The following is a 24,316-nucleotide window of genomic DNA, read 5'->3' on the forward strand; positions in this document are numbered from 1 at the left end:
ATTAGAACTGCAAGCCAAAAAAGAGGGTGGGGGCCGGGGAGGTGGTGTCAAAGTGATATTTTAAAGCTCAAGCAGAAAATTATGAGATCTCGCAGAAAACTGAGATCTCTGTCTGTCTGTCTGGATTTATGCATGTCTCAGTGTGTGTCTTTTGTGTTTTGTTTTTTTGATAATATTGCTGAAGTTGTAAATGAGTTCTAAATTGGCCTAAAGAAAAGTAAGCACTTACAAGTGAGATAATTCTAAATACAAGAGAAATTAACCTAAATGAATTTAAGATTCACATGAACTGGGAAATATTCAGTATTAGATATCTAGTATTAATGTTTGCTTGTTAACCTAATATAGGCATGTCCAAGAGTTATTAACATTAAGCATACTATTTTCACTGTCCCTAGGTTTATTATAAGTTATGTGTTATTATATTGTTATTATCTATTACAAGTTTATCCACAAGGAAAGAACCTCAAGAGAAGAAACTTCCAAAAAATATGTAAATGAGATATGAGCTTTTAGATAAACTCTGTTAAGAATAACCATACTTTAGAAATGTCTGTCTAAAACAGTCTCTCTAGATTTTGGTAACCTGAATTTCTAGGGTTGTGCTAAACTAAGTAACAGAAGTTTATTGAATAGATAGGTCATTTCCAAATAAAATAAGATTCTGAAACATTCATTACTGAATACTAACTTCCTCTTACAGAGAAACTAGAGATTTTGGACTATTAATGAATAATGTTTGATGGCATCCTGAGATGTTCTATAGAATTTTTTTTTTTAGAAATTGTCTATGTTCACCAATCTATAGAATGCTAATATAAAAGTCACTTCTTGGTTGCTTGAGGAAGGTAGGATGTGTGTTTTCAGTAAAGAAGGTATGAGGAATGAAATTACATTTTATAAATGGAAACATGAGTAGGTCTGACTTATAGGTGGCTGTTTCAGGATGGGTGAGGAAAGTAATGGGTACAGATAGTGATAAGAAGATTTTATGGAAAGTGGACCCCAAGGGAAGAGTTTTTTGCATAAATACAAGTTTTCTTGAGATGTTGAACTGCCTTTGATAATAGATTTTAAGTTTCTTTACCTCTGAAGTGATATGTTCTATGTTTACCTTTGAAATCTTCCTTAATACTTTGGTTAAATGAATATATTGTTTTACAGTGATCTATATGATTCTATCTGACTGTTATAAACCCTTTTGATATTTATCGACAAAACTTCTTAAATAACTTAACTTCTAGCTAACTTTGGGATGCTTCAGAGGGCCCCTGAGACATCCCAAGGAGCTATTAAACTACCTGGGTTCATTGGACATGTTAAAGTACATGGGAAGTACTATTGAAGGGGTGACAAATCTTCTCAGGTTATACTGAATGGTTGATGTTATTAATATAGATATCCTAAAGTTATATGGAATTCATATAGATCTGATATACCCTGAGAAAATGTGGTTAACTATAATGCTAGTTAGCATATTGAAGTGTTACATCTCACAGCAATGACCAGGCTATTTTGTCAATTGGAATTTAATCAGATTTTAAACATGCCTTCTATGGTTTCACTCTGATAACTGCAAGAATACTGCTACTTCAAGATTTATGGAAAAGACTTATCTAAGATTAACCAATAAACAAATTTTCTTTGTTTCTTATCTGGTAAACTGGTAACAGACTGGAATTTATTCTACTCTCTTTGTTAAGAGAACAAAGTTTTCTTAGAATGAAACTTTTGTTAATGGATTATGAATTTCTTTGCCTTTAAGTGATTTATATTTGTTTTTAAAATCTTTTGTTACTTTGATAAAGTAAATAAGTATTATTTAAGATTATGGTACATATAGGCAAAGCTCATTCTGCTTCTACAAAAAATAAGTCCTCACTGTTAGACCTTTGCTATCCTGATGTCCTTAAAACATGGCAACAGTCTACTCCTAAATCGGGGAATTAGAAATAGGTGAACAATAGCTGTAAATCAAAGAGTCAGGGCTGTGGGAAATCCAAGGTGGCCGCTTGGCTTTCCTTGCTCCCTGACAAACCTCATTTTCATTTGATGAGTTAAAGCCTTCCCTGGCTACAGGGTTAATGTCCTCACAATGACAAAAAATTATATTTCACTTAATATTAAGTTCTAGTTTTGCTAATTAAGGCCTGGTTTAGTACGATTCATTTCTGAGATAGTTCCTTGTTGTTATGTTATATTGCTAAAAGGTTTAATTAATTAAGTTATTAGAAAGGACATTCTAAGTTTGTTTCTAAAGCTTATCTCAACGACTAATCTTTGGATAAAGGTCAGAGGCTCCATGATGTACACCAGGAGATTAACACATGGCTATAGTCATTTAACTAAGTCAGATGACCTGGGGTATACTGGGCTATACCTAATGAAAGTTCTTGACTTAAATTCTTGCTTAAAGTGAAGTCGCTCAGTCGTGTCCGACTCTATGACCCCATGGACTGTAGCCTACCAGGCTTCTCCGTCCATGGGATTTTCCAGGCAAGAATACTGGAGTGGGTTGCCATTTCCTTCTCCAAAATTCTTGCTTATGACCTTACTAATACCTGCTAGCTATATTATTTTCTGTGTCACTTGTTTCAGAACTGTTTCTTATGTTACTAAATGTGTGCCTGAGCCTGTGATAAAATGCTGATATGCAGTTTCATATGAGATCAATGATTGTAATAATGTAACTCTAGAATTGGGAAGAAGCAACAAGAGGGAATACTTTCCTGGACCAAGAGGCTAGTAAGACAGGTATGGTCCAGAGACTTTTGCTACTCTCAAGGTCTGGTCCAATAACAGCACACTGAGTGGCCTCTCAATGGGATCTTCCCAAGACCTGGGAATGAGCCTTCCCAGCACCGTGGGACACAATGGCCATGAAATGCCCCCCAAACATGGTCAAATATGTGACTATGAAGGGATCCTGCTGACTGGAAATTGGTGCTTGCCAGCTATCTCTACAAAGATTACATCATGACCATTGCAAGCTGTTGACCTTCAACACCCCTTGAAAGAAATTCAGGGTGGAGATCAGAAATAAGGCACTCTGTGCTCTGGGAAAAACCCAAAAGAACTGGCCTTCAGAGGGTCAGATGCTTTCAGGTAAAGGTTTTTATGAGCCCAAATTCTTGCATCTTCTCTTACCTGGAAAAACACTAATGTCACAAACCAAAGTCTAGTCCTGGTTCTCCTGGCTAGCTCCTCAGAATCTTTTCTACTTCTATTAGTCTTTAGGCCATATATCTTTAAATTTCTCATTAAGCTGATTTCTTCTAGAAAACAAAAAATCTCCGAGTGATAGTTTGACAAGAATATTCCCGACCAACACCTAGACAATGCTGAAACAAGCCACTTTATTATTCCATGGACTCTCATCTCCCTCCATAAATGCACCCTGACAGAGAGCAGGCAAAGGGAACTGAAACCCAGAGCCCCAGTATGCCCCTACAGCCTGAAGAAACCAGAGTGGTCATCGCCTCTTTTCCTTTGAGACTGGGTTCCCAAATGCTTGAAAAGGAAAATAGGTAGATAGTTAGACGTGAGCAGAGTATCAACAGGGGCCAAAAATTTGGTCCTAAAAGTAAAGAGAGGGAGGAATGTGGTGACCCAAGGACGAATGAGCAGATGAAACCAAGGAGGGTCCTGGAATTCAGGAACAGAAAACCAGACCCTTATTGTCCTTCCTTCCCCCACATTGTAACTATTAATGGATTTCAGGTTCTCCTGAGAAGTATAACCTGTCTCCCTCCTACCCAATAGTGAGAAGGTATTTGCCTTACTCTTCCTCCCACACCATATATGTGCCTAGTCCAATCAGCAAGTGACCCGCAAGTCCCCTATCACACTCATTGTACCCTGGGTATAAAAGTGAGCTAAGGACCCCTTTTCAACATCCCTTCTCTCTTGGGCTGGCCAGCTGTTCTAACAGCCTCTTCCACTCTAATAAACTGTATTTCCCTCTCATTCTGTCTCATGTCTGGAAATCCTTTTCCAACCCGCACACAGACCATGACATAGATGATATAGATGTAGAATAGACTTATTAATAGATGGTATAGATATAGTGCAACTGAGTAGGATTCTAGGGGGCTTTTTCAGACAAGCCTTCCTCGATGCCGTATGCTTCTCTCTAAAGTACCTAGATTTGATGCACATTTCCCGAGTTGTTTTGCAGATGTGAAAATCCCTCCACAGATTCAGTGCAGTTCAGTTCAGTCGCTCAGTCGTGTCTGACTCTTTGTGACTCCATGAATCACAGCACGCCAGGCCTCCCTGTCTATCACCGACTCCCGGAGTTGACTCAAACTCATGCCTGTTGAGTCGGTGATGCCATCTGGCCATCTCATCTTCTGTCGTCCCCTTCTCTTCCTGCCCCCAATCCCTCCCAGGATCAGGGTCTTTTCCAATGAGTCAACTCTTCGCATGAGGTGGCCAAAGTATTGGAGTTTCAGCTTCAGCATCAGTCCTTCCAATGAACACCCAGGACTGATTTCCTTTAGGATGGACTGGTTCAATCTCCTTACAGTCCAAGGGACTCTCAAGAGTCTTCTCCAGCACCACAGTTCAAAAGCAATTTTTCAGCGCTCAGCTTTCTTCACAGTCCAATTCTCACATCCATACATGACCACTGGTAAAATCATAGCCTTGACTAGATGGACCTTTGTTGGCAAAGTAATGTCTCTGCTTTTTAATATGCTATCTAGGTTGGTCATAACTTTCCTTCTAAGGAGTAAACATCTTTTAATTTCATGGCTCCACAGAATAGAAGACACTAATTACTTGACAACTAAAAGCACACAGCCTCAGGCCTCCTGGAGCCTAAGGACTGATAATGTGACACCACCCTGTTCCCTCCCCAAATCAGAGAATTGTATACCAGCTCACCCCTCCCCCCTCACCTGGCTTTTAAAAGTGCTTTGCTAAACTCTTAAGGGAGTTTGGGCTTTTAGGGTGTGAGCCACCTGTCTCCTTGCATAGCCCTGCAATAAACCTTTCTCTGCTTCAAACTCTGATGTTTCAGTTTGTTTGACCCCAGTGTGCATGCACAGGAATGTGTGCTAACAGTAGAATAAGTGTAGTTGATATAGATATAGAATAGATGGAAATAATAGAGACATAGAATAGATGTAGTTCATATAGATGTAGATGTAGAATAGATGGAGATGATACAGATATAGAATCTGTGAAGAGCACCCTGGGGTGACAGTGGGGATGATACTGGGCTGGTGGAGGGACCAGATCCAGGGCTGGCTTACAAGCAGTGGCAGTGACACCAACGAACCCAAGGTGGGGGCCCGCACCATCATTGTGAGGCCGGCCATTTCCTCCGACCTCAGCAGCCAAGAACACATGCCTCCCGCCAGCCCTGAAGTGTCCATGCTTATTCCTGACTGGCTTTGGGATACCATTCAGCAGCAGGAGAACCAGGAGTCAAGGAGAAGACCAGAGAGCCTGCCACTCCCTCACCCTGCCCGGAGGCGAGGACCGTCACCCCCAGCTCAGCCCCCTCCACTCACGACACCCATGATGACAGCAGCGCCCGAGCCACCGATCACGCCGGTGACCGCCACGACACGTGCGGCACCACGGCCGTGGGGGACCACGCTGAGGCAAGCGCTGCGCTCACGGGCAGGACCGGGCCCCCCGGCCCAGCTGCCGCCGCCGCCACCTACCACAAGTAGGTGTCCCTGTCGCACGTGTAGGAGGAGGCGGACAAGGGACCAGGAGCCGGGCGGGAGTTGAGGGAGCTAGGTTGTTTTCCGTTGGTAGCTTTGCCAAGGTCACTTCCGTTTTACCTTAATGGTGCTGACGCCCGCTCCTGGGGCAACTTGGAGAGGAGGGGAAGGGGCTGTTTCCAGGGGGGCACCTGTCCCAGGACTTCTCAGAGGGGCTCAGCTGACGTCTGCTCTATCTTCCTGCCTTTTTGAGGGGAACCATGTTTTTAATTTATATGTCGTTTTCTTAATTTTTAACTTTGTTGCATTTTGGCAACAAAACTTACCTTTGCTTTGGGGGGGCGGTTACAATCCTGAGGTTGGCATTATAATGAAGGTCCACTTGGTTCAGGGTTCTGTGAACTGTGTGGTCTCAATTGGGAAAATGTATTTCCTATACTTGTGTCTTTAAAAATAATGTGAACAGTGAAAGTTTAGGTTGCTGTGAGCGGGAAGTTTCTCGTGGGCTTCTCCAGCTTACTTCTCCTTCCACTGCTTAAAGTGTCCCAGATGCTTTAAGATGAGCTGCTTGGCCCTTTCCCTAACTTTGGGGACACCCTAAGTCATACTGAGGAGGGGGAGCATAATGGGTTTACACCTCCAGAAAGTGACAAGGTTAGGAAATGTTGAGAGTTTCTGTGTGAGTCCTAGCTTTGTTTAGCAAGCTTGAGTTTCTTTTCTGTAGTCCTTGTAATCATTCTCATTCTTAACAGTGCCAGCTTTGCTTGAATGACTTAGAGGTAGCATTGTAAGTGTCCAGAATAAATGTTTGGAATAGTGCTAACCTAAGGGATGGCGATTGGTTGAACTTCAATTCCAGACTGTTAAGATGGCAGCTTTGTGCTGGAGGAGTGGGTGGTTCTTAATAGACTCTAGTGATCTTACTTAAAAAAAAACCAACAAAAAACTTGTGTTATATTTTGGTAAAAATGAGCCCACTTCCTTCTTCTGAAAGTACTTAGTGATAGAGCTGAAGGGGTCTCCTTTTTACATTTAAGGACTAAACTGGATATACCTCCTGTAATTAAGTAAATTTCCAACACTTCTCTTATCTGCTCCTCCCCCATCCCACCTCCTTTATCATGTTAAACAGTCCTTTTGCTTTTCTTATTCCTCCTCTCCTGGAGAGCTGTGATTAGAAACCACACCCATCCTTGAATGAGGGGCTTGAAAGGGAGGCTGGCTACCTGTGAACAAACATTGGCAGCAATGAGGGAAAATGACTGTCCCTGGACATTGGACTAGATTACAGCCAGATATTGCAAAAGCAGCGAGACACTGCTCTCTGCAGCCTCTGACAACAAATGAGACCCATAACACACTTGCTTAAGCTTTTGAAACGTGAATCAGTGTAGCAAAAGGAAAGCCGTTTTCCCCACCCCACCTCAATATATTTTTCTTTTCCTCCTCTTCTGAGAAAGCTTGTATATTGGTGAGCACACCCTCACAAACTTTACTGTTAGAGAATTCTGTTTGCTTTTCTAATCTGTTGAACCATTCCCTCATTCTTATATGAAAGCCTGCGTATTGTTGAATACACACGTACACACACTACACACACACACTTTACTATTAAAAATGCTGTTTGCTTTTCTAATCTGTTTAACCATTCATTCAAGAAGAGTGTGAGGCTATAGTTGGGGAAGGGAGTGACAGTGCATTTTCCGGTAAAATACTGGGGACTAGATTTAAGAAGCTAAAATGGCAAATGCAATTAAAATTTGGGAAGGCCTCTCTAGAAAAATGACAAGTATAACGATTTGCACTTCATTTATACCAAAGTTGGAAAAGTAAGATTTAAGCCCAGGGCAGCTTTTACTTTATGGATATTAAGTAAACAAGTGTGTATTTTCCACAATGGATTTAAGCACTATGCTGATGGAAAGAAGCATGATGTTAATAGTCTTCATGAACTTTCAAAGGCTGTTCATGTTTATAAAAATGCACTGCTCTTAAACACTCACCTAAATCAAAATTAAATTTCAGTATATTTGACAAAACCTGGTACACCGAGCTACAGAACTTTCTGCACATCTAATTCGTCTGCTTTTTCTGCAGCTGCTTAGAACCTTGAAATAGATCCCCTGCCTGAGGGCCAGTTCCTCTCCTGTTTTTCAAATGAGGACCTTTTCTGATCACCTTGACCTCTTCCCAGAAAATACATAGATTATTCTGCTGCCTTCAGTCATTGTGTCTAATTTGGGTTGTTCCTTTTCCTTTTTTTTTTTTTTTTTTTTTTGTGGAAGAGTGTAAAGATGATGCAGAATTTATCTAAAAGTTGTGAGAGGATGTGGTTGAAGTGATTTAATTCTTACTTTTAAAACAATTATTTTTTTTATTTCGGCAACATACCAAACCTAAAAAGAACAACCAATTTACTTTAAAAACAATTTAAGACAGTTAAGAGAAAGGATACTAAGGCAAAGAGCAGTAATAGAGGTAATGCACTGGAGGTTTTTTGGTTCATCCCAGTTGTTAGCGTTGCCTGTTTTCAGTCTCTCTCTCTCACCCCTGCTCTCCCTTCCCTCAAAGATTAAACCCACTGCTTCCTGAAGTCTTGCATCAGCCACCCCTCCCCCTACCCAGGCAGAGAAACCCATCTATTTATGCTCACCCCCTGTTTCCATCTCATACTCAATTCTCTCCTGATTTTTATTTTCATTAGGCAGACCATCCATACTCATGAAAGCAATTATAAAATGAAAGGATGTGAGGTAGTTTAGCAACTTCTTTACAGCTAGCTCTGATTTTAGTGAGGATTTAAGGCCCAGTTTAGTCTCATACACAGCTTTTGGGCTGTCCCTTTCGTGGTTCAATTTTAAGCAATGTCTCTCAGCATAGATAGGAGGGTGAAGATTTAGAAGGAACTAATATGCGACCTATCAGTGAATCAGCTGACAAGAGCCTTAGGAAGTCTTTTTACTATGTATTATTAACCTCACATTCTGAAGCTGTCTAAATTGACTGGAAGAAAGTTCTCTTGGTGCCTTATTGGTTTATCCTTGCAAACCTTTGTCATACTTTCTTGCCGTCGCTTCCAACGACGGGCCCATGTGTGTGTTGTGTGTCACTGTGCGCATGTACAGGCTTAAATAATGTGCCAGCAGCCCTGTTTCCAAGTTGGTATTCATTAGGCCCTTTCCTCCTGGGCTAGGGCTGCACTAATCCTGACACCGGCTGCCAGGAGAAAACCTCATGGATCCCGCACCGAACCTTAGTAACAGCATCCGTGACCCGCAGTCTCAAGTACAGAATGGGAACCCCAGAGCTAGGAGACGTAGTTGTATATTTTAATGAACTGCCACCCCTGCTAAAGAGGCTTCTTTCACTTTTGTGCTCTACAGAAAGACCAAGGCGGGTAGGAGGGACAAAGCTTTGAATCACTGCTTTCTAACACTGAATGGGGCCAACAGGACAGAGAACATCACAAATCTAGGCAGGTGTGAGGTACAGTGGCTGAGAATTGCCTGCTCCCTCAGCGTGCCCTTTCTTGCCTCCAAAGTCCAATCAAGTGATCCTGGGAAAGAAATCTGCCTGGGTTGAGGAGGGTGGTTCTGAAAGAAAAAGCTACCAGGACATGAAAGCAGGGTGAAGGGTAGGCAGGATGAAAGTAACTAAGTAACCCGACTCAGAACTCTCAAAAGCTTCTAGCAGCTTGATGACAATTACAGGATTTATTTCAGCCAGGATAATGTCTGTGGTACATCATTTGAAGACAATATTACTTCATGTTGTTAAAAACTGTATGCATAGTATGTATGTGTTGTGGGTGTATATAAATAATTTTTATATATGGGAGATTTAGTGACTTTTGATACGGGTTTGGTGCAGGTGAATTTATTACTGAGCCAAATGAGGCACATACCGAGTCAGTAGTTTGAGCCCAGGGCATTCACTACTTTTTCTGATTTCCACATATGTGTATTGCCTGTCCCATGAGGTATTGTCGATGTCATGTCAAATCCAGAACTCATAAAGCAATGCCAGTGGTATTTTATTTGTAGACAATCAACTCAAATCTATAAATTATTACTGGCAGATGATTATAATATTGAATCTCTTAACACTAACAAAAGGAAATCCAGAGCATCTTGATAAAAAGTTTTTTGTTTTGTTCCTGGAAGTCAGTAGAACAGCAGTTGCATGTGGTTATGTTAGTTTCAAGGTACTTAATTTGCTGACACTATTTCAGATAAAAAATCTGTATGTATTATATTTGTGGGAAGCTAAAATAATGGTTTGAGATTTTTATCAAATATGGAGAGTAGCTATTTATGAAAAACAAAGAAATGTCTGTTTTTGTTTCTTTGTTCCCAATATAGATAAATTTTAAAGTGCATTAAAGCAATGGTAAAGTAAGTAAAAAGATGCTACACAAGTATTTTTCTCCTCATGCTTTTTACAAAGAGACACACTGCTTTCTAAGGGATTCCCTGGAGTAGGAAATGGCAAACCACTCCAGTATTCCTGCCTGAAAAATTCCAAGGACAGAGGAGCCTGGTGGGCTACAGTTCACGGCATCTCACAGAGTTGGACATGAATGAGCATGTGCTGGCTGAAGGCGCTATGTGGATTCTAACTTAATTATCAGATTTTTCAGATATGAGTGGCAACCTTTTTGTTGATAATGAAATTAAGCAAACTCCAATCACAGAAGCAGAACTAATGAAAACATGTTTTACTTGAACATACTTCTTAGGTTTCTCCTGCCAATCCTGTGATTGTTTTATGATTCACTGGAAGAAGGGAAATACACAAGAGCAGAGGCACTGCCTGACATTGTGTTGTTTTGTCAGCTCTGTCTAGACTGCTGAAGCAATTTGGATGGAAGCGGTGCTGTTCTGTGTGTCTGCTTGGCAGTCATGAACTCCCCAAACTTGATCATTCAATTTACAACTTGGTATGAAGGCCTCCCAGGTGGCTGAGACGGTAAATTATGTGCCTGCAATGCTGGAGACCTGGGTTCTATCCCTGGGTCTGGAAGATCCCCTGGAGAAGGAAATGGCAACCTACTCCAGTATTCTTGCCTGGAGAATTCCATGGACAGAGGAGCCTGGTGGGCTATAGTCCATGGGGTCACAAAGAGTTGGACATGACTGAGCAACTAACACCTTCACTTTCATTAAGGTCTAAACACCAGTCAAGGAGCCCAGATAAGGAGATATATATTCTCCCTCTATATTTGTGGAGTACTGGTTCCAGGAACTTTCCCTCCTGCAAATACCAAAATCCACAGATGCTCAAGTCCTTTATGTAAAATGGTGCAATATTTCCATATAACCTACACACAGTCCTTCCGTCTTCCCCCTGCATCCTCCCATATACTTTAAATCATGTCTAGATTACTTCTAATGTCTAATACAAATCCTCAGTAAGGAGTTGTTTTAAGTATAATGCAAATGGTTGGTAGTATGCAGCAAATTAAAGTTTTGTTTTTCGGAACTTTCTTAAATTTTTTCCCCAAGTATTTCCAACCCATGGTGATTGAATCCACTGATCAGAATCTGTGGGTACAGAGGACCTATTGTAAGTTGATTTAAAGTTGCCACTTCCCTGACAATATGGACAGATGCTTAGCAAACCTGAGAGAATGTAGTGTCAAAGTAAGATGAGCATTGTTAGACTGGTACACATTAGGGCATTTGAGAGAATAGAAAATACAGCAGCTGAGCTGGATCCTGGTAGAAGAGCCACTGTGCCTTCCCCATACAGGTCTCCATAGTTGACACATCTTCCTGATGCTTTCTAAGACATTGCTTATTCCCCACCAGTAGAAAAGGGGCCTGTTAGACTTGGGTGGCTAGAGAAGTAGGTCATAATGCATTTTTAGTGGCTTAGTTGCACAGCTCTTTAATTGGTCACATCCAGCAGAAGGAGAGGCAGTATAAGCGTTCTATGCATAGATTTGGGAGCTAGACTGACGAGGGACTCAGATTCCAGCTCCATCAATCATGGGCTGCTTGATCCTAGACAGATGGCTTAACCTTTTAGTACTCTCATCTTAGCACTTTCTCATCTGTGAAAGGGCGATAATGATAGTATTTATATTTTAGAGTTGAGAGGACCTGAAGGATTAAACCAGGTTAAGGTAAGTATCAATAAAATGAGGAGGAAGCAGCCATTCAGGCATGGGATGGGAGAGAATTGAAAGACTAGTTTTCAAGTTTGTGTCTGTGTAAGAATCATTGGGGGTTCCTATTAGAAATGTAGATTTCCTGGCTTCGCTCCAGGAACTGAGATTCGTTTAGTCTAGGGCCCAGGAAGTGGTTCTTTTTGTTTTGTTTGCTTGTTTAAACTTTTAGAATTATTTTAGGTTTACACAGAAGTTGCAAAAATATATACATCTTGCCCTAATATTAACATATTATCATAGCACTTTTGTTAAACTGAAGTCAAGATTATCATATTACTATTAACTCCAGACTTCATTTGGATCTCACCAGACTTTCTACTAATGTTTCTTTATCTGTTCCAGGATTCCCCTCATTTCTTACAAGTTTTCAGCCCATGAGAGGCAAGATGGTCTAGCGACCACATCTTGTGAAATACTGGGACATGTAAAGGACCAAGCAAGGTCAAACTGCCCTATCCTCATGTTGGGAAGATGAATGCAATTTTGAAGCAGAAGGGAATAAACTGGTGAGGTTCTGGAGGGGATGGGGGTGGATATAGCAGTTTGATTTTAAGCCTTGGGATGGAATTGCCTCCGTTGGATGAGAGGGGTTACCTTAAGAGTGAGGCATCTGTTCCTAACGCCAGGTGAAACAAGTTGTGGAGTCTGCACGTGGGGTTGCTGCTTAGCCTGAGGTGATACGTCTAGAATTGTGGGCAGGTCAGGGGACTGAGTGCAGCAGATGGGGAACAAGCACCTTGAGGAGGGCCCAAGCAGTTGATTAAAGGGGATCACAGGGACCAGTTAGCCTGTGAGCCATATAAATCCTGTACTTCCTGGAACCTGCTAAGGCTTTGGAAGTGGATCACAGTAGTAACCAGCATCAAGCACTGCCACATTTGGCACTAGCAGAAAATCAGAGGGTGAAGCTGAGATGATCCTGAGAGAGGCCAGTGGGAGGTGACCGAACACTCAACCTTTGCCCTTGGAAGGGTCAGTTCCCACAGGGAGGTAATACAGGGCCACCGTCTGGGGAGCCAGAAGTAAAGGTTGGAAATGAGAATGCTAGGATGAAGGAACAGATGTTTTAAGAAAAAGTCAGAACAATCTGAGTAGATATGGACACATTCTTGAGTACCTTAGGTTCTGAGGCTGTCGCTGAATTTTTCTAATATTCAAATTACTAGCTCCCTTCACATTTACCTGGGCCTTTTTTTTTTTTTTTTTTTTTATGAAGATTACTTTCCTGTATCCATTTTATGCTTCTAACTTAGCAGTTTATCTTGCACCAATGTTATTCCTGTATTTTTGAAAAAACAGAAATGACGTGTTGTTTGTTTGGTAATTTCTTTTTTTTTTTTTTTTTTTAATTTTTTTATTAGTTGGAGGCTAATTACTTCACAACATTTCAGTGGGTTTTGTCATACATTGATATGAATCAGCCATAGATTTACACTTATTCCCCATCCCGATCCCCCCTCCCACCTCCCTCTCCACCCGACTCCTCTGGGTCTTCCCAGTGCACCAGGCCCGAGCACTTGTCTCATGCATCCCACCTGGGCTGGTGATCTGTTTCACCATAGATAGTATACATGCTGTTCTTTTGAAACATCCCACCCTCACATTCTCCCACAGAGTTCAAAAGTCTGTTCTGTATTTCTGTGTCTCTTTTTCTGTTTTGCATACCTGGGCCTTTTTTAAAGAATGTTAACCACTTTTCATTTGACTCTGGATTCCTCTTAATTTCTGTTTCACTTTCCTAGTTCTTTCTGCATCCTAGAGTTCCCTAAACCACAAACTGGTATTCTTAAAATTTGTTTCACATTAAATTGTTCTCTCATCTGCCAAACCCATTTAAAATAGACTAAATTGCCTCCGAAACCAGACTGCACCTGTGTACAAGGGACCAGACTTTGCTGAAGGGCTCCTGGATTTTATTTTTGCTGGCAGTGTCAGGCCGGCCAGGGTGATAAGTGGCCAACAGTTGAGATCTTAGGTGATCTAATCCTTGATAGATGCTAGGGATAATCGACAGATTCTGCACAGAAACTAGCGCTTGCCTGAGAGAGGCTCTGCCAGCCATCAGGTGCTTTACCTAGTAGCTCTGAACTCACAGACCACGGCTTCTGGGCGAGGAACAGTCCTAGTCACTCTACACGTGGTAGAAGGCTTGTGTGATCAAAGAGTTCAGGTAACCTACATGCTGTATGGAAACACTTCCCAAAACACTGCATAACCTGAAATATAGAGTGAATGATTTTCCAGTAAATACTGACTTCATCAGCACTTTTAAAAAATCAAGTAATGGTATATCTTATAAAATGGGAAAACTAACAAATGAAACATGAGTTGTTATAAAACCAGGACTTTGTAAGGTTGAATTTCAATAATGGGCATACAGGGTACTTTAGATGTGATAGAATAGGGTCATGATAGAATCTGATACAGAATGGAAAAAACTTCTCAGAAACACTGGGCCCTAAGTTGTCTTAGGGTGAACCACGTGAATTTAATGTAGAAAAATGACAATTTCATTTGGTTCATACATAGATTTGAAACCTTTGTCTTGTCCTTATAAAGTTCAGTTTACAGTATTCCAGTTAAAATTGCACCGTCAGTATATTCCAAAAACTAAAAATGAAAATAAATTTGAGTTGAGGTATTCTTTTATAGTCTTAGTACTTTAGGGAATAAACTCTTCCTAGGTATAAAATCTCAACACTACCCTATTGCCCCTACTAGGAACTAGTTTTCATGCCCTATAGTACTTATGAGAATCTTTAAGTTTTCCATTTATCAAAATGGCTGTAATTGTCTCTAGAATTAACACTGAAAGAGCAATGTTTAGTGATTCTAACTTGTCTTCAAACTACAGTCGTGTCCAAGCAGTGTTCCTACCCCCACTTTTTTTTAACCTTTGACCACTCAAGATGTGACAGCATTTCTGCTTAGTAACTGGCATATTATTACATGGTACAAACTATCTTAGTGATTTGTCATAGTTTTTCTCTCCTTCTGCACTAATTCAGATTATTTCTCCTAATCAACAACTTACCAAGAACAAAGTTAAAAGATCTGACCTTAGGTAGTGAATTAAGGTGGATGAGGACACAACAATACTATCAGGAGTGATGGAATATTGCGCGAGTGCAGTGACTAGGGTCTTAGAGAAACCTGATGGTGATCTGGTACATCACATGGCTTGTTTAACATCACCCTCTTTACAACAACCTCAGTTCTACTTCCTCTTATTCCATTTTCTTTCCTGTTCAGTGGCTTGAAATCCTCAAGTAACTCATGTTCTGATTCAACAGTATTTCTGTAACTCCTTTCTGTGTTTTACCTTTTATCTTCCAATGTGCTTTTTTCCCCTGTTGGTACAATAACACACAATTCCAAAGTGCCATCTAATGCACTATGCCACTGAGCACCACAGCCAGTGATTTTAAGTGTACTAAATTATCTTCTGGTTGAAAAGAACATAAGCCGAAGAAATAAATGCCTCTTAACTAAAGGCAACGGTCAAAGAAACTTTTGAATGGGTAGTCGGAAAATGCTTTCAGGCCTGCCTATCAGAGCGGATTGAGAACATTTGCGCTAAGCAGAGCCGTGATGTTACGTGAGCAGTGAGAAGGTGCACAACAGCCACGTATTTTAATTAAAATACTTTTATTCTTTTCTTTTAATATAAACATGAGGAAGAAAAACCACACAAGTTGTAGCATCCTTTTCAAAATAAAACTGCAATCGATACTTGAATCTCCAAGCTCCATAAACAACATTTTTTGAGGTGGTAGACTGTAATATTTTATATCCATTATTTATCGTTTATGTCTCTGTCCTTTAAAAATGATGGAACCTGTGGCACTCAATATAATGTGAAGCCTTGCTATAAAGAGAGAAAGTATTTATAGCCCAGAAATGCTTTGTTTACAGGCAAAATTCCTAGGATTATGTTTGAGAAGGTAGGAGAAAGATTTTACATAGTTGAGAACACTTTTTTTTTTTTAATGTTTCACATTTAGGTGACATCATTACCAATTTCCTAAAAGACTGATTACTGGACCTCCCTGTCTTTTAATGGGCTTCCTGGTGGCTAAGTGGTACCCTGTGTTTTAAAAAGCTTGAGGTAAGGGTTCCTAAGATTTATCTTTCCTCAAGTAACAACTTGAACTGACACACCTACAGCCAGGTTAACACGCAGAACAGAAAAGCTGTTTCATGTCGCTTACTTCCCTGTCACTACTACTAGGGTCCAGTTCCTTTCAGTTTATTATCGATAACTAATGCTATTGTTCGTAATTCCTTTACCAAACCTATAAAAAAGAAACTTCCGGGCTCAAGCAGATCAACAGCCCAGCCAGGCAAAGGACTATTTTAAAAAGAGGAGGCCAGGTCTATAAAGATACAAGATATCCTCCTGAAGTCTTTGTGCAATTTGAAGCTTTGATACTTGTAGAAATATAAATGCTACAAACTTACAAAACATCACCTGAGAGTTTACTTGAATTTCTTCTAAACTCATTTAGTTTTGTAAATTTTAAACATTAAGCTCTTAATTTTAATCTTTTGTTTTAGCCTATTGTTTGCCATCTTCAAGAGGGACTGAAACAAAAAATTCAAATTAAAAGCTTAACATCTAAGATTTACAAAACCAAATGAGTTTAGAAGAAATTCAAGTAAACTTTCAAGTCACATTTTGCGTCTGTAGCATTTATACTTCCACGGCAGTGTCCTGGAGTGTCCAAGCACACTGTATTAAAGCTTAAAATTGCACCAAGACTTTTGGGACACCTTCTATTTCACTATCTGCTTATTCCTGGACTAACAGGTTGGCTGCAATTATGAAAATATCCTTTAATACAAGTATTTAACAAAGAGGAAAATCATCAGAAAATGAGAAGCACCATTAGAGTTAACAAGAAACGCAGCAGGGACCCAATAGAAGCAGGTAACAACATACTTTCTCTGCTTATGATCCCAAACATGCTAATATGCTAATAAGTAGTGCTTGCAAAAAAACTGAATGACAAGTGTTATTCAGCAGCTTTTTGGTTTAAACTGATTGCCAAAAATGACTAGCAGCTTCAATGAAATAGGGAGGAAGAATCCTTCAAAACCTAACAGTGCTACAGCAGTCTGTTCCTAAGTGGCTATATGAGTTGTCAGGAGTCCCGTGTTTGAACGGCAATACTGCACTGATTCTAAAGGAATATGCAGCAATATGGGTGAGAAAAATAGGAAAAAGTAAAAGTTATACAGTTAGTGTCTTTAAAGTCTAAAAATTTAAACTATTAAAAAAACCTCACATAGTTCACAGTTATCGGCCTACACAGTAAGCAAATATCTGTGGGTGGGTTGGGAGCTTTTAGCTTTGGAGTGGTTTTTGTAACTCTGTTTACATTAAAAAGGACAGAAGAGTGTGTTGTCTTGACAAGGTCCAGTTTTTTCCTATGACCATAACCTTTGCTGTCTGCAAGTCTCTTGAATTCAGTGTCTTTCTTCTGGGTGAAATACTAACTTTGCTGGTTTCTGAGCAGGAGAGGTGGTATTTCTCCAGTCCTTGTTACGAGGGGTTCATGATGTTACAACCCCTCACCTCTCTCTGTTCATGAGAGGATGGCATTGGAGCGCTGAATACCAATGAAATGATCAGCGCTGAAAGACCTTCTCACAGCAACTCTGCCCACTTTGTATTTGTCTTCACACAGTCTGGAGATGGCCTAAGAAAGTCAATCAGATAGAACATAAGTATAATTGGGGGAAAAAAGTTCCAACCTTAAAGAAAGCAGCATTGATAAGCCACACATCTGCATTCATTTAGGTTGACAGTTGCTGCTACTTTGGATAGCTCATATCTACACTGCTGATTCCCTAAGATAATATTCTTCAAGGGCTATGATGAGATTGCTGGGGCAGGGAGGAACATATTTAAAAACTGGGTTCCCAAAATAGGCCCCATCTAACAGCAATATGATGTTACCTACATACTAGGTCCTTAAGCATAATGAACACACCTGAGCAAAATCAGTGTTTACCCAGCTATTCAACTTCTATTCAGTCTTCATTATTTACTACACTACGAACATTTTAATGAGGGTAGGTGTGTGTTGAAGGCAAGAAAGGTCTAGTGATGAAGCACTACAAGGTGCTATTTCACATGCATGTAAATTATTGTAGAAAAATGTCTTATTTCTAAAGTACCAAGGTACCAGAAAAAGTGTCAACTTTATATGTATTCATTTCAGTTGTAAATTTTGCTGTATACCCACCAGAAATCACAAACTACTTCAAATTACTCTTCAAATCACTACTACAAATTCCTTCATCCCATGTATGTTACCACTTCCATTAAAAACCCACCTACTTTCTACATCCAGTTTCTGAACCCACATTCTAATTTCCAAGTATAGGTCTCACAGGTTAGCCCCTGATGCTTCTGGTCTAATAAACTCATGGGGCTGAACTGTGATACACAAACACACACTACAAGCTCAGGCAGTTAAGAATGGTAAGTAATTATCAATGTACATATGATTAGGGACACAATTATAAGAATTATTCCTGTATGGTTATATGTAAGTGTGGAGGTTCAAATGGAAAACCATTAAGAACAATTAAATCTGATTTAAAATATTCTGAATTATGGTTACATAAAAGATATCTGTAATTTTTTTAAAAAAATAATGTGATATCTCTGTCTAACCCATAAAAGACACAGGGAATAAGATGCCAATGGGTTAATAAGCTCTGCAAACTGTCAGTCACTGCAGAGTGTAAGTCAGCCACAGACGCTGGCTTTGGTGGCTGACAGAAAACCCAGTTAGTGAATCCCCAGTCTTACCTCTAGGCTCTGTGCTCTTTCTGTGCTAAAAGGAGCAATTGGAATACTCAGGTTGTCGTCATCTGCTAAGGAGAAAAGATCAAAGTAGTATCTGGCATAAACACTGGTGGAAACCTTAAGATGAAACTGGAGGAGCTCCACAAAGTGCAGTTCCGCCTCATTCCTGGGGGAGGAGAAGACAAAACCAACATAGGACAATTTTAGTCAACTGGGCTATCTTCAGAAACCCCATTCTGTGCCACAACAGCTCTAAATACAGCTTGGAAACAAATAACGGCTCCCCAGCTGGATTAATACACTCATGTTCAAACAAGGGACAGCTCTTGGTGGTTCTTCCTGCGTCCTGGCACTTGGAGTTTGGGACAAGGGGGGGAGGTTACGGCCCTCTTATGCACCCATGCTGCTGACTCAGGGGCTCATTCCTCAGAGTTCCATCAGTGCAGCTGCGCATTCATGCTCCACGCTCGCTCACACGGCCCCGCTACAGTCATCAGATGACAGGAATGATGTGTGCTGTTTACTAGCTCTGGAGAACTTGCAGACATTCCCACAGATAACAGGAAGGGGCTTATTGAAGTAGAGACACGCCAACAAAAGGAGTAGGCACATCACCACGGCAACAAATGGGGCCATGGAGAGCCACTGCTATTATCTCTGAGGGGAGAAGACTCTTGAGGCAACAAGGATTCATCTCAGATAAATAAATAAATAAGCTACACGCGATGCGAAAGGGAATCCCCTCCCCCCGCTCCAGTGCAGGGGACTGTGGCAAAGGGCAGAATGCAAGTTTCTGTTCCTCTTAATCCCAGTAGGACCAGAAGGTGTTCCTGGGACAGGATGGCATACACTTTTCAAGCTATGGGAGGCAGTAGGATTAAGGGGAGACGTCTTGGCTAGACTAAATGCACCTGAGCAATGACCCCGATGGAGCAGTTCCCCCTGCGCTCTGTCCGCCGGCCCTGACTAGGACAGAAGGTGCATAGGCACGCAGGGGGCGAATTCAATGAAGTGGGAAAGTAGGGTCCTGGGAGCAGGTCTTTCCTGTGGGACCATACACAGTCATTAGCTTGTCTAATGTTTAAGTAAATAAAATCAGAGTAAGTCTTACCACTTTCACAGCAATCACTTTAAAGAGTTAATTATATACAAATGATAAATACCCAGACAAATGAAAGTGACTTATTTTTCAAAATATTTGTTTCCTGGTTTTAAAGTGTTAATATTTTATCCATTGGTAAGTCATCAAATGTTTGATGTTCTCCTGCATGGAGAGCAGAGTGTGAGCAGAAATGAGGTTTCTCATTTGCTGAACTTTAAACCTAACTGAACCTACCTCCAAAATTAATTTCCTGTTCATATGGCCATAAGTCTATAGAAATGTAAAACAGATAATGTTTTGATAATCAGCTAATGAGGACTTAATTTATTATGGGAATAAATGCACTTCACTATCCCTTTTATATTCTCTTCCACTAATACATTTTAATTGTGTGGAAATACAGTACTTCATAGGATTAACATGTCTATTAACAGAGCTTTACTTACTGAAGAAAAAGGCATTAGAACTACAGAATACGCTTCTGCGTTTTTTTTTTTTTTTTAAATGACTAGATGACTGAAGAGCATGCCATTTATAGGTGCAGCAAATTTTCTGAACAGCAGCTGCTCAATATATTCAAACAAGATACATGAATGTTAGAAAACTTTTAAGGAAAAGCTGATAGATGCCAATTTTTCAATTTAGACTCAAAATGAGACCATTACAAATAGCAGCCAACAGCAGGGGGATGAGACAAATGTGACTTGAACACTTGGCTGTAATGCTTTCCAGTTTCCAAAGATCATAAACAAAAGCAACCTATTACGAACATAGCTCCTGGTGATTCTGTTGTACACAGAAAAGGGCTGTTTACAATTAGCTTCTTCCTGTAGCTAGACACTGCCATCAGTGCTATTGGGCTCACATCTATGAACATCCACACACTTCCCTGCATGTTCTCTGATGCTGTAACTGGACCCAGAGCCCCCGTCAGCTTAGCTGCAGGTTCTGAGAAAATTTCAGCTGCCATCATGGCAGACCTGGTGTTTATGATTACACATTTTCCTTCCTTCAAGGAACCAGTTTAAAGATGGATGATAGTGGTGCTCAACGTCACCTTAGTTTCTACAAATTCCAAAAGTACTTCTACTTATCTCGAATTATCTGCCGTAACACTAAGGTGGCTACCAGCAATATCACCATGACACTTTCTATCATCAAAGTGGACATTTTCACCAAAAGCCACTTTGACAGCTACCAACAATCACTGGTCCCTTCTCTTAGTCACAAGCTTCTTTGCTTCAGTTGTAAATATGCACTTTGGTAAATCTGAATTAAGAGTCAGGGGCAAAGGGAACAAACTCTTGCCACTGCCTGCCATGACCTTGATCGTCCTCTGCTGTTCAGTATAATAAAGAGGTGCCCCTTTACGTTTTCCTAAATGCCACCCACAAGGACATTTTTCCTGTCAAGTGAGCACTTCTAGAGTCTGCTGCAAATACCTCTCTGGTTCCTGCTGCCTCCCACCCTCGAGGCCCTTCCCTGCAGCCAGACAGCAAGCCTGATGTTTCACGCCCATGGGAGCATGCCATCTGTGAGGAACCCCCCAAGTTAACTCGAGGCCCCACCAAGTACCACTGTGGTTGCTGAGTGCCCCGGGTGAGGCCCCACTGACACTTCCTGGGCTATCTGAGACAAAGGAGTTTCCTAACTCAGCAGACCTACTTCTAAACATGGGGAACACTCCTGACAGTGGAGGAGACAGAACACAGAGATCTGAAACCTTTCTATTTGGTCATCTGTACATCATGGTTTCCGTAACAACAGAACCTTAGAGACAACCTCAGATTACAAAAGAAAAGACCTGCAAAAACAAACATACAATGTGTGACTCAAGTTGAAGTTATAACCTCAGTAGTCTGGAGGTGCTAAGATCTCAGCAGTGACCACTTAACTTCCAAGGCCAGACATGTGTCTCTTAAAAACAGACTGGACCTGGTAGACAGCTTTAAGAAAGACGTGAAGTTATTTACTGCATCATGTTGTTCTGGTAGTGAGCTTGTAAAATGGCAAAAACGACCAGAAAAGTAATTTCAATTTATCAAGCAGAATATTACAACAGTAACACACCAAGATTTAACTAATTAATGATGGGAAATACAAATGGTTATACTACAGCTAGACAGAAAGAAGTCTAATTTTATATTTATACCTAATTCAGCTCTCTGCACAATGTAACATTTCTTAAAATGTAACATTTCTTAAGCTGTAAACTTTATGGGAGCAAATAAGGTATTGGAAAATGGTTAGACAGTTCACCGTAACCTTACAAACTCACATGTCCTCAAGTGTAATGTCCTTTAGGATCTGGCAGTAGTCCGAAATAGCCTTATCGTCCCAAACCTTGGAGGCAAGAAGAATGGCTCCCAAAACAATTCTTTTCCAGTTAGTGGGGCAAAGGTCGATCTCAGCATAAGTTAAAAGCCTTTCTAAGTAAACCTGCAAAAGTAGAGGACTGACCTTTGATTTTAGTTCAGTTTAAAAGCTGTCATAGAATTGTTAGGAATGATAGGTTTCATCTGTTTTTAACATATCTTTTATTCTTTGGTTCTACAGAGACTTTTGCTTGGCCAGCCAAGGCCAAAGGCCAGGTCACAGTTGTAAGGCAAATATTTCTGTCAGTCTGGTATTTCTACTCTGCCCATGTGAATTTCCAACCCAATTTTGGTCGCAGGAATGAAAGGACATCTCAGCATTCTAAAGACAGGCATTGTGTTATTACCTTCCCACTTGTAAAAGGCAGCACGTATGGCCCAGCATTGATTCAACCGTTCAGTAAATGCTTGAGTGCCTACCGTGTGCAATGTACCTACCATACTGGTGGTGGGTACGTGGCAATTTTACATAAAGCTTGAGTATGTAAAACTCTGGTAAGACTGAGCATTTCTTTATCTTCTCTTCAGAGGGTGAACTTGAAGATAATAACTGGTGGTCAAGGAGCCTCCCAGGTCAAGGAGCCTCCTTGCTGCGCCCCACAGGGCAGGCAGCACGGAGCAGCTGTGCTTTACACTCAGGGCCTCTTCAGGGAAGATTCACGCACAAAGAGCTCTTTGTTCACACCCCGATTTTTCACATCTCCATTATTTCATAACTCACTGGTCTTACATATTCTGCAACTTAGTCAATTTGTTTGGTTCTAAGGTGGTTAAGAGCTGCCGATGTCTGAATCCCTGGGGCTCCTCTAAATCTGCCAGGTAGTTTGTGAGATGACTTCATGGCTTCTTTTATATGTGTCAAATGGCTATTCTATAAAGAACCAGACCAAGTTAACAGCTGAGTAAAGACTAAAGACATAAGTTGTGATGGTGTTACCTCTGCAGAAGAAAATATATGCCATTTGACAAAAAGAAAAATGTCCCGTTATCAGACTGACAGCTCCGATCTGCCAAAGCTCTCCAAACTCAATTGTGTTTCAAACACGGTTACTGAGATTATATACTCTTAGTGAACTTCTGCACCCCACTCCCCAGAGAACTCCACACGCGCCAGTACTCTCCAAGAACGAGTCTCCCGCAGGGTCCGCCCCTCTGCTGTATTATGGCACTGACAGAGGCAGTTCAGCCTTAGGGGCAGTCCCTCAGCTTCCTCTCAGCTTCACTTTATAAAGGCAAACCTGGTCTCATTTACACCACTTGCCCTCCTGTCTCAGTGGAAGTTACACTTCTTTCTTTCCCCTGAAGCTAACTCTTCTATGAATGAAGTCAGTCCCACCTCTCATTTCTGCAGAACACTGTTCCCACAATTCATCTCTTCTTGAACAACCCCCTCTCTGTCAGAGATTTTCTCCAATGTTTTCTTACATGTTCTCAGCCCATCCGTCACCACCCCTTAGAACACTTCCTTCAGGAAATGTTCTGACACTGGCTCCTCATGACCCATCCTCTCCTTAGCCCATCTAGTCTGCCCCTGGCCGCCACTGCCCCCCTGAAACTACTGAGGCATGGTCACTGCTGCCTTCATGACAAACAGCCAGCACTCTTCATCACAGCGCCCCACTCCCCAGGCCTGCCCTCAGAGCTGAGAGACACTGCCACACGCCTGGCTGCCGGGACCAAAGACCTCCACTTGAGTTATCTCACTACCATCTGTTGGGAATTCTTATCTCCACTTTCACTGGTCACCTGCCGGCTCTGCTCTTCTGTCCGTCACTTCTGGCTTCTATCACTGCCATTGCCTCCTAACTTCTCTGCTTCCACTGAAAGCCAACCACAGTCTGTTCTCCCCAGAGCAGCCAGGAGAGCCTCTCAGATTAAGTGCACTTCACGGGCCTGCTCAACATCTGCCAGGGCTCTCCCATCAAACAGGTCACTTCTGTGGCCTGCTAGTCACGAGGCCCTGGGTGAGATGCCATCGTCCTTCTGTGCCCTCATTGCCTGTGCCTTCCCTCATTCCCTACTCTGATCACAGCGGCACCCTGCTGACCCCTCAGCACAGAACCCGCTCCTGTCTGCGCCTCGTGCTCTGCCCCCTGCCTGTGCTCTCAGGCCCCTCATCTTCCTCAGTCCAGCCAGGTCCTGGTTCAGATCTCACCTCTGTAAAGAGGC

At 41.3% G+C, this 24,316-nt stretch overlaps 1 protein-coding gene across 1 annotated transcript in view; it reads right to left on the reverse strand.

Annotated features, from left to right (window-relative positions):
* Positions 1-15,479: 15,479 nt before the first annotated feature.
* The window catches only part of LOC122682932 (cyclin-Y-like protein 1), a 37,677-nt gene continuing 28,840 nt past the window's right edge, over positions 15,480-24,316 (reverse strand). The window contains exons 8-10 of the mRNA XM_043886319.1: positions 22,051-22,211; positions 18,674-18,836; positions 15,480-17,552 (exon numbers count right to left, since the gene is read on the reverse strand). Of these exons, the coding sequence (XP_043742254.1) occupies positions 17,439-17,552; positions 18,674-18,836; positions 22,051-22,211 (438 nt within the window). The 3' untranslated portion in view covers positions 15,480-17,438. The remainder of the gene's footprint in view (positions 17,553-18,673; positions 18,837-22,050; positions 22,212-24,316) is intronic.

The sequence above is a fragment of the Cervus elaphus genome, chromosome 1 (assembly GCF_910594005.1).
Source record: "Cervus elaphus chromosome 1, mCerEla1.1, whole genome shotgun sequence".
In the NCBI taxonomy this organism is placed as follows: Eukaryota; Metazoa; Chordata; class Mammalia; order Artiodactyla; family Cervidae; genus Cervus; species Cervus elaphus.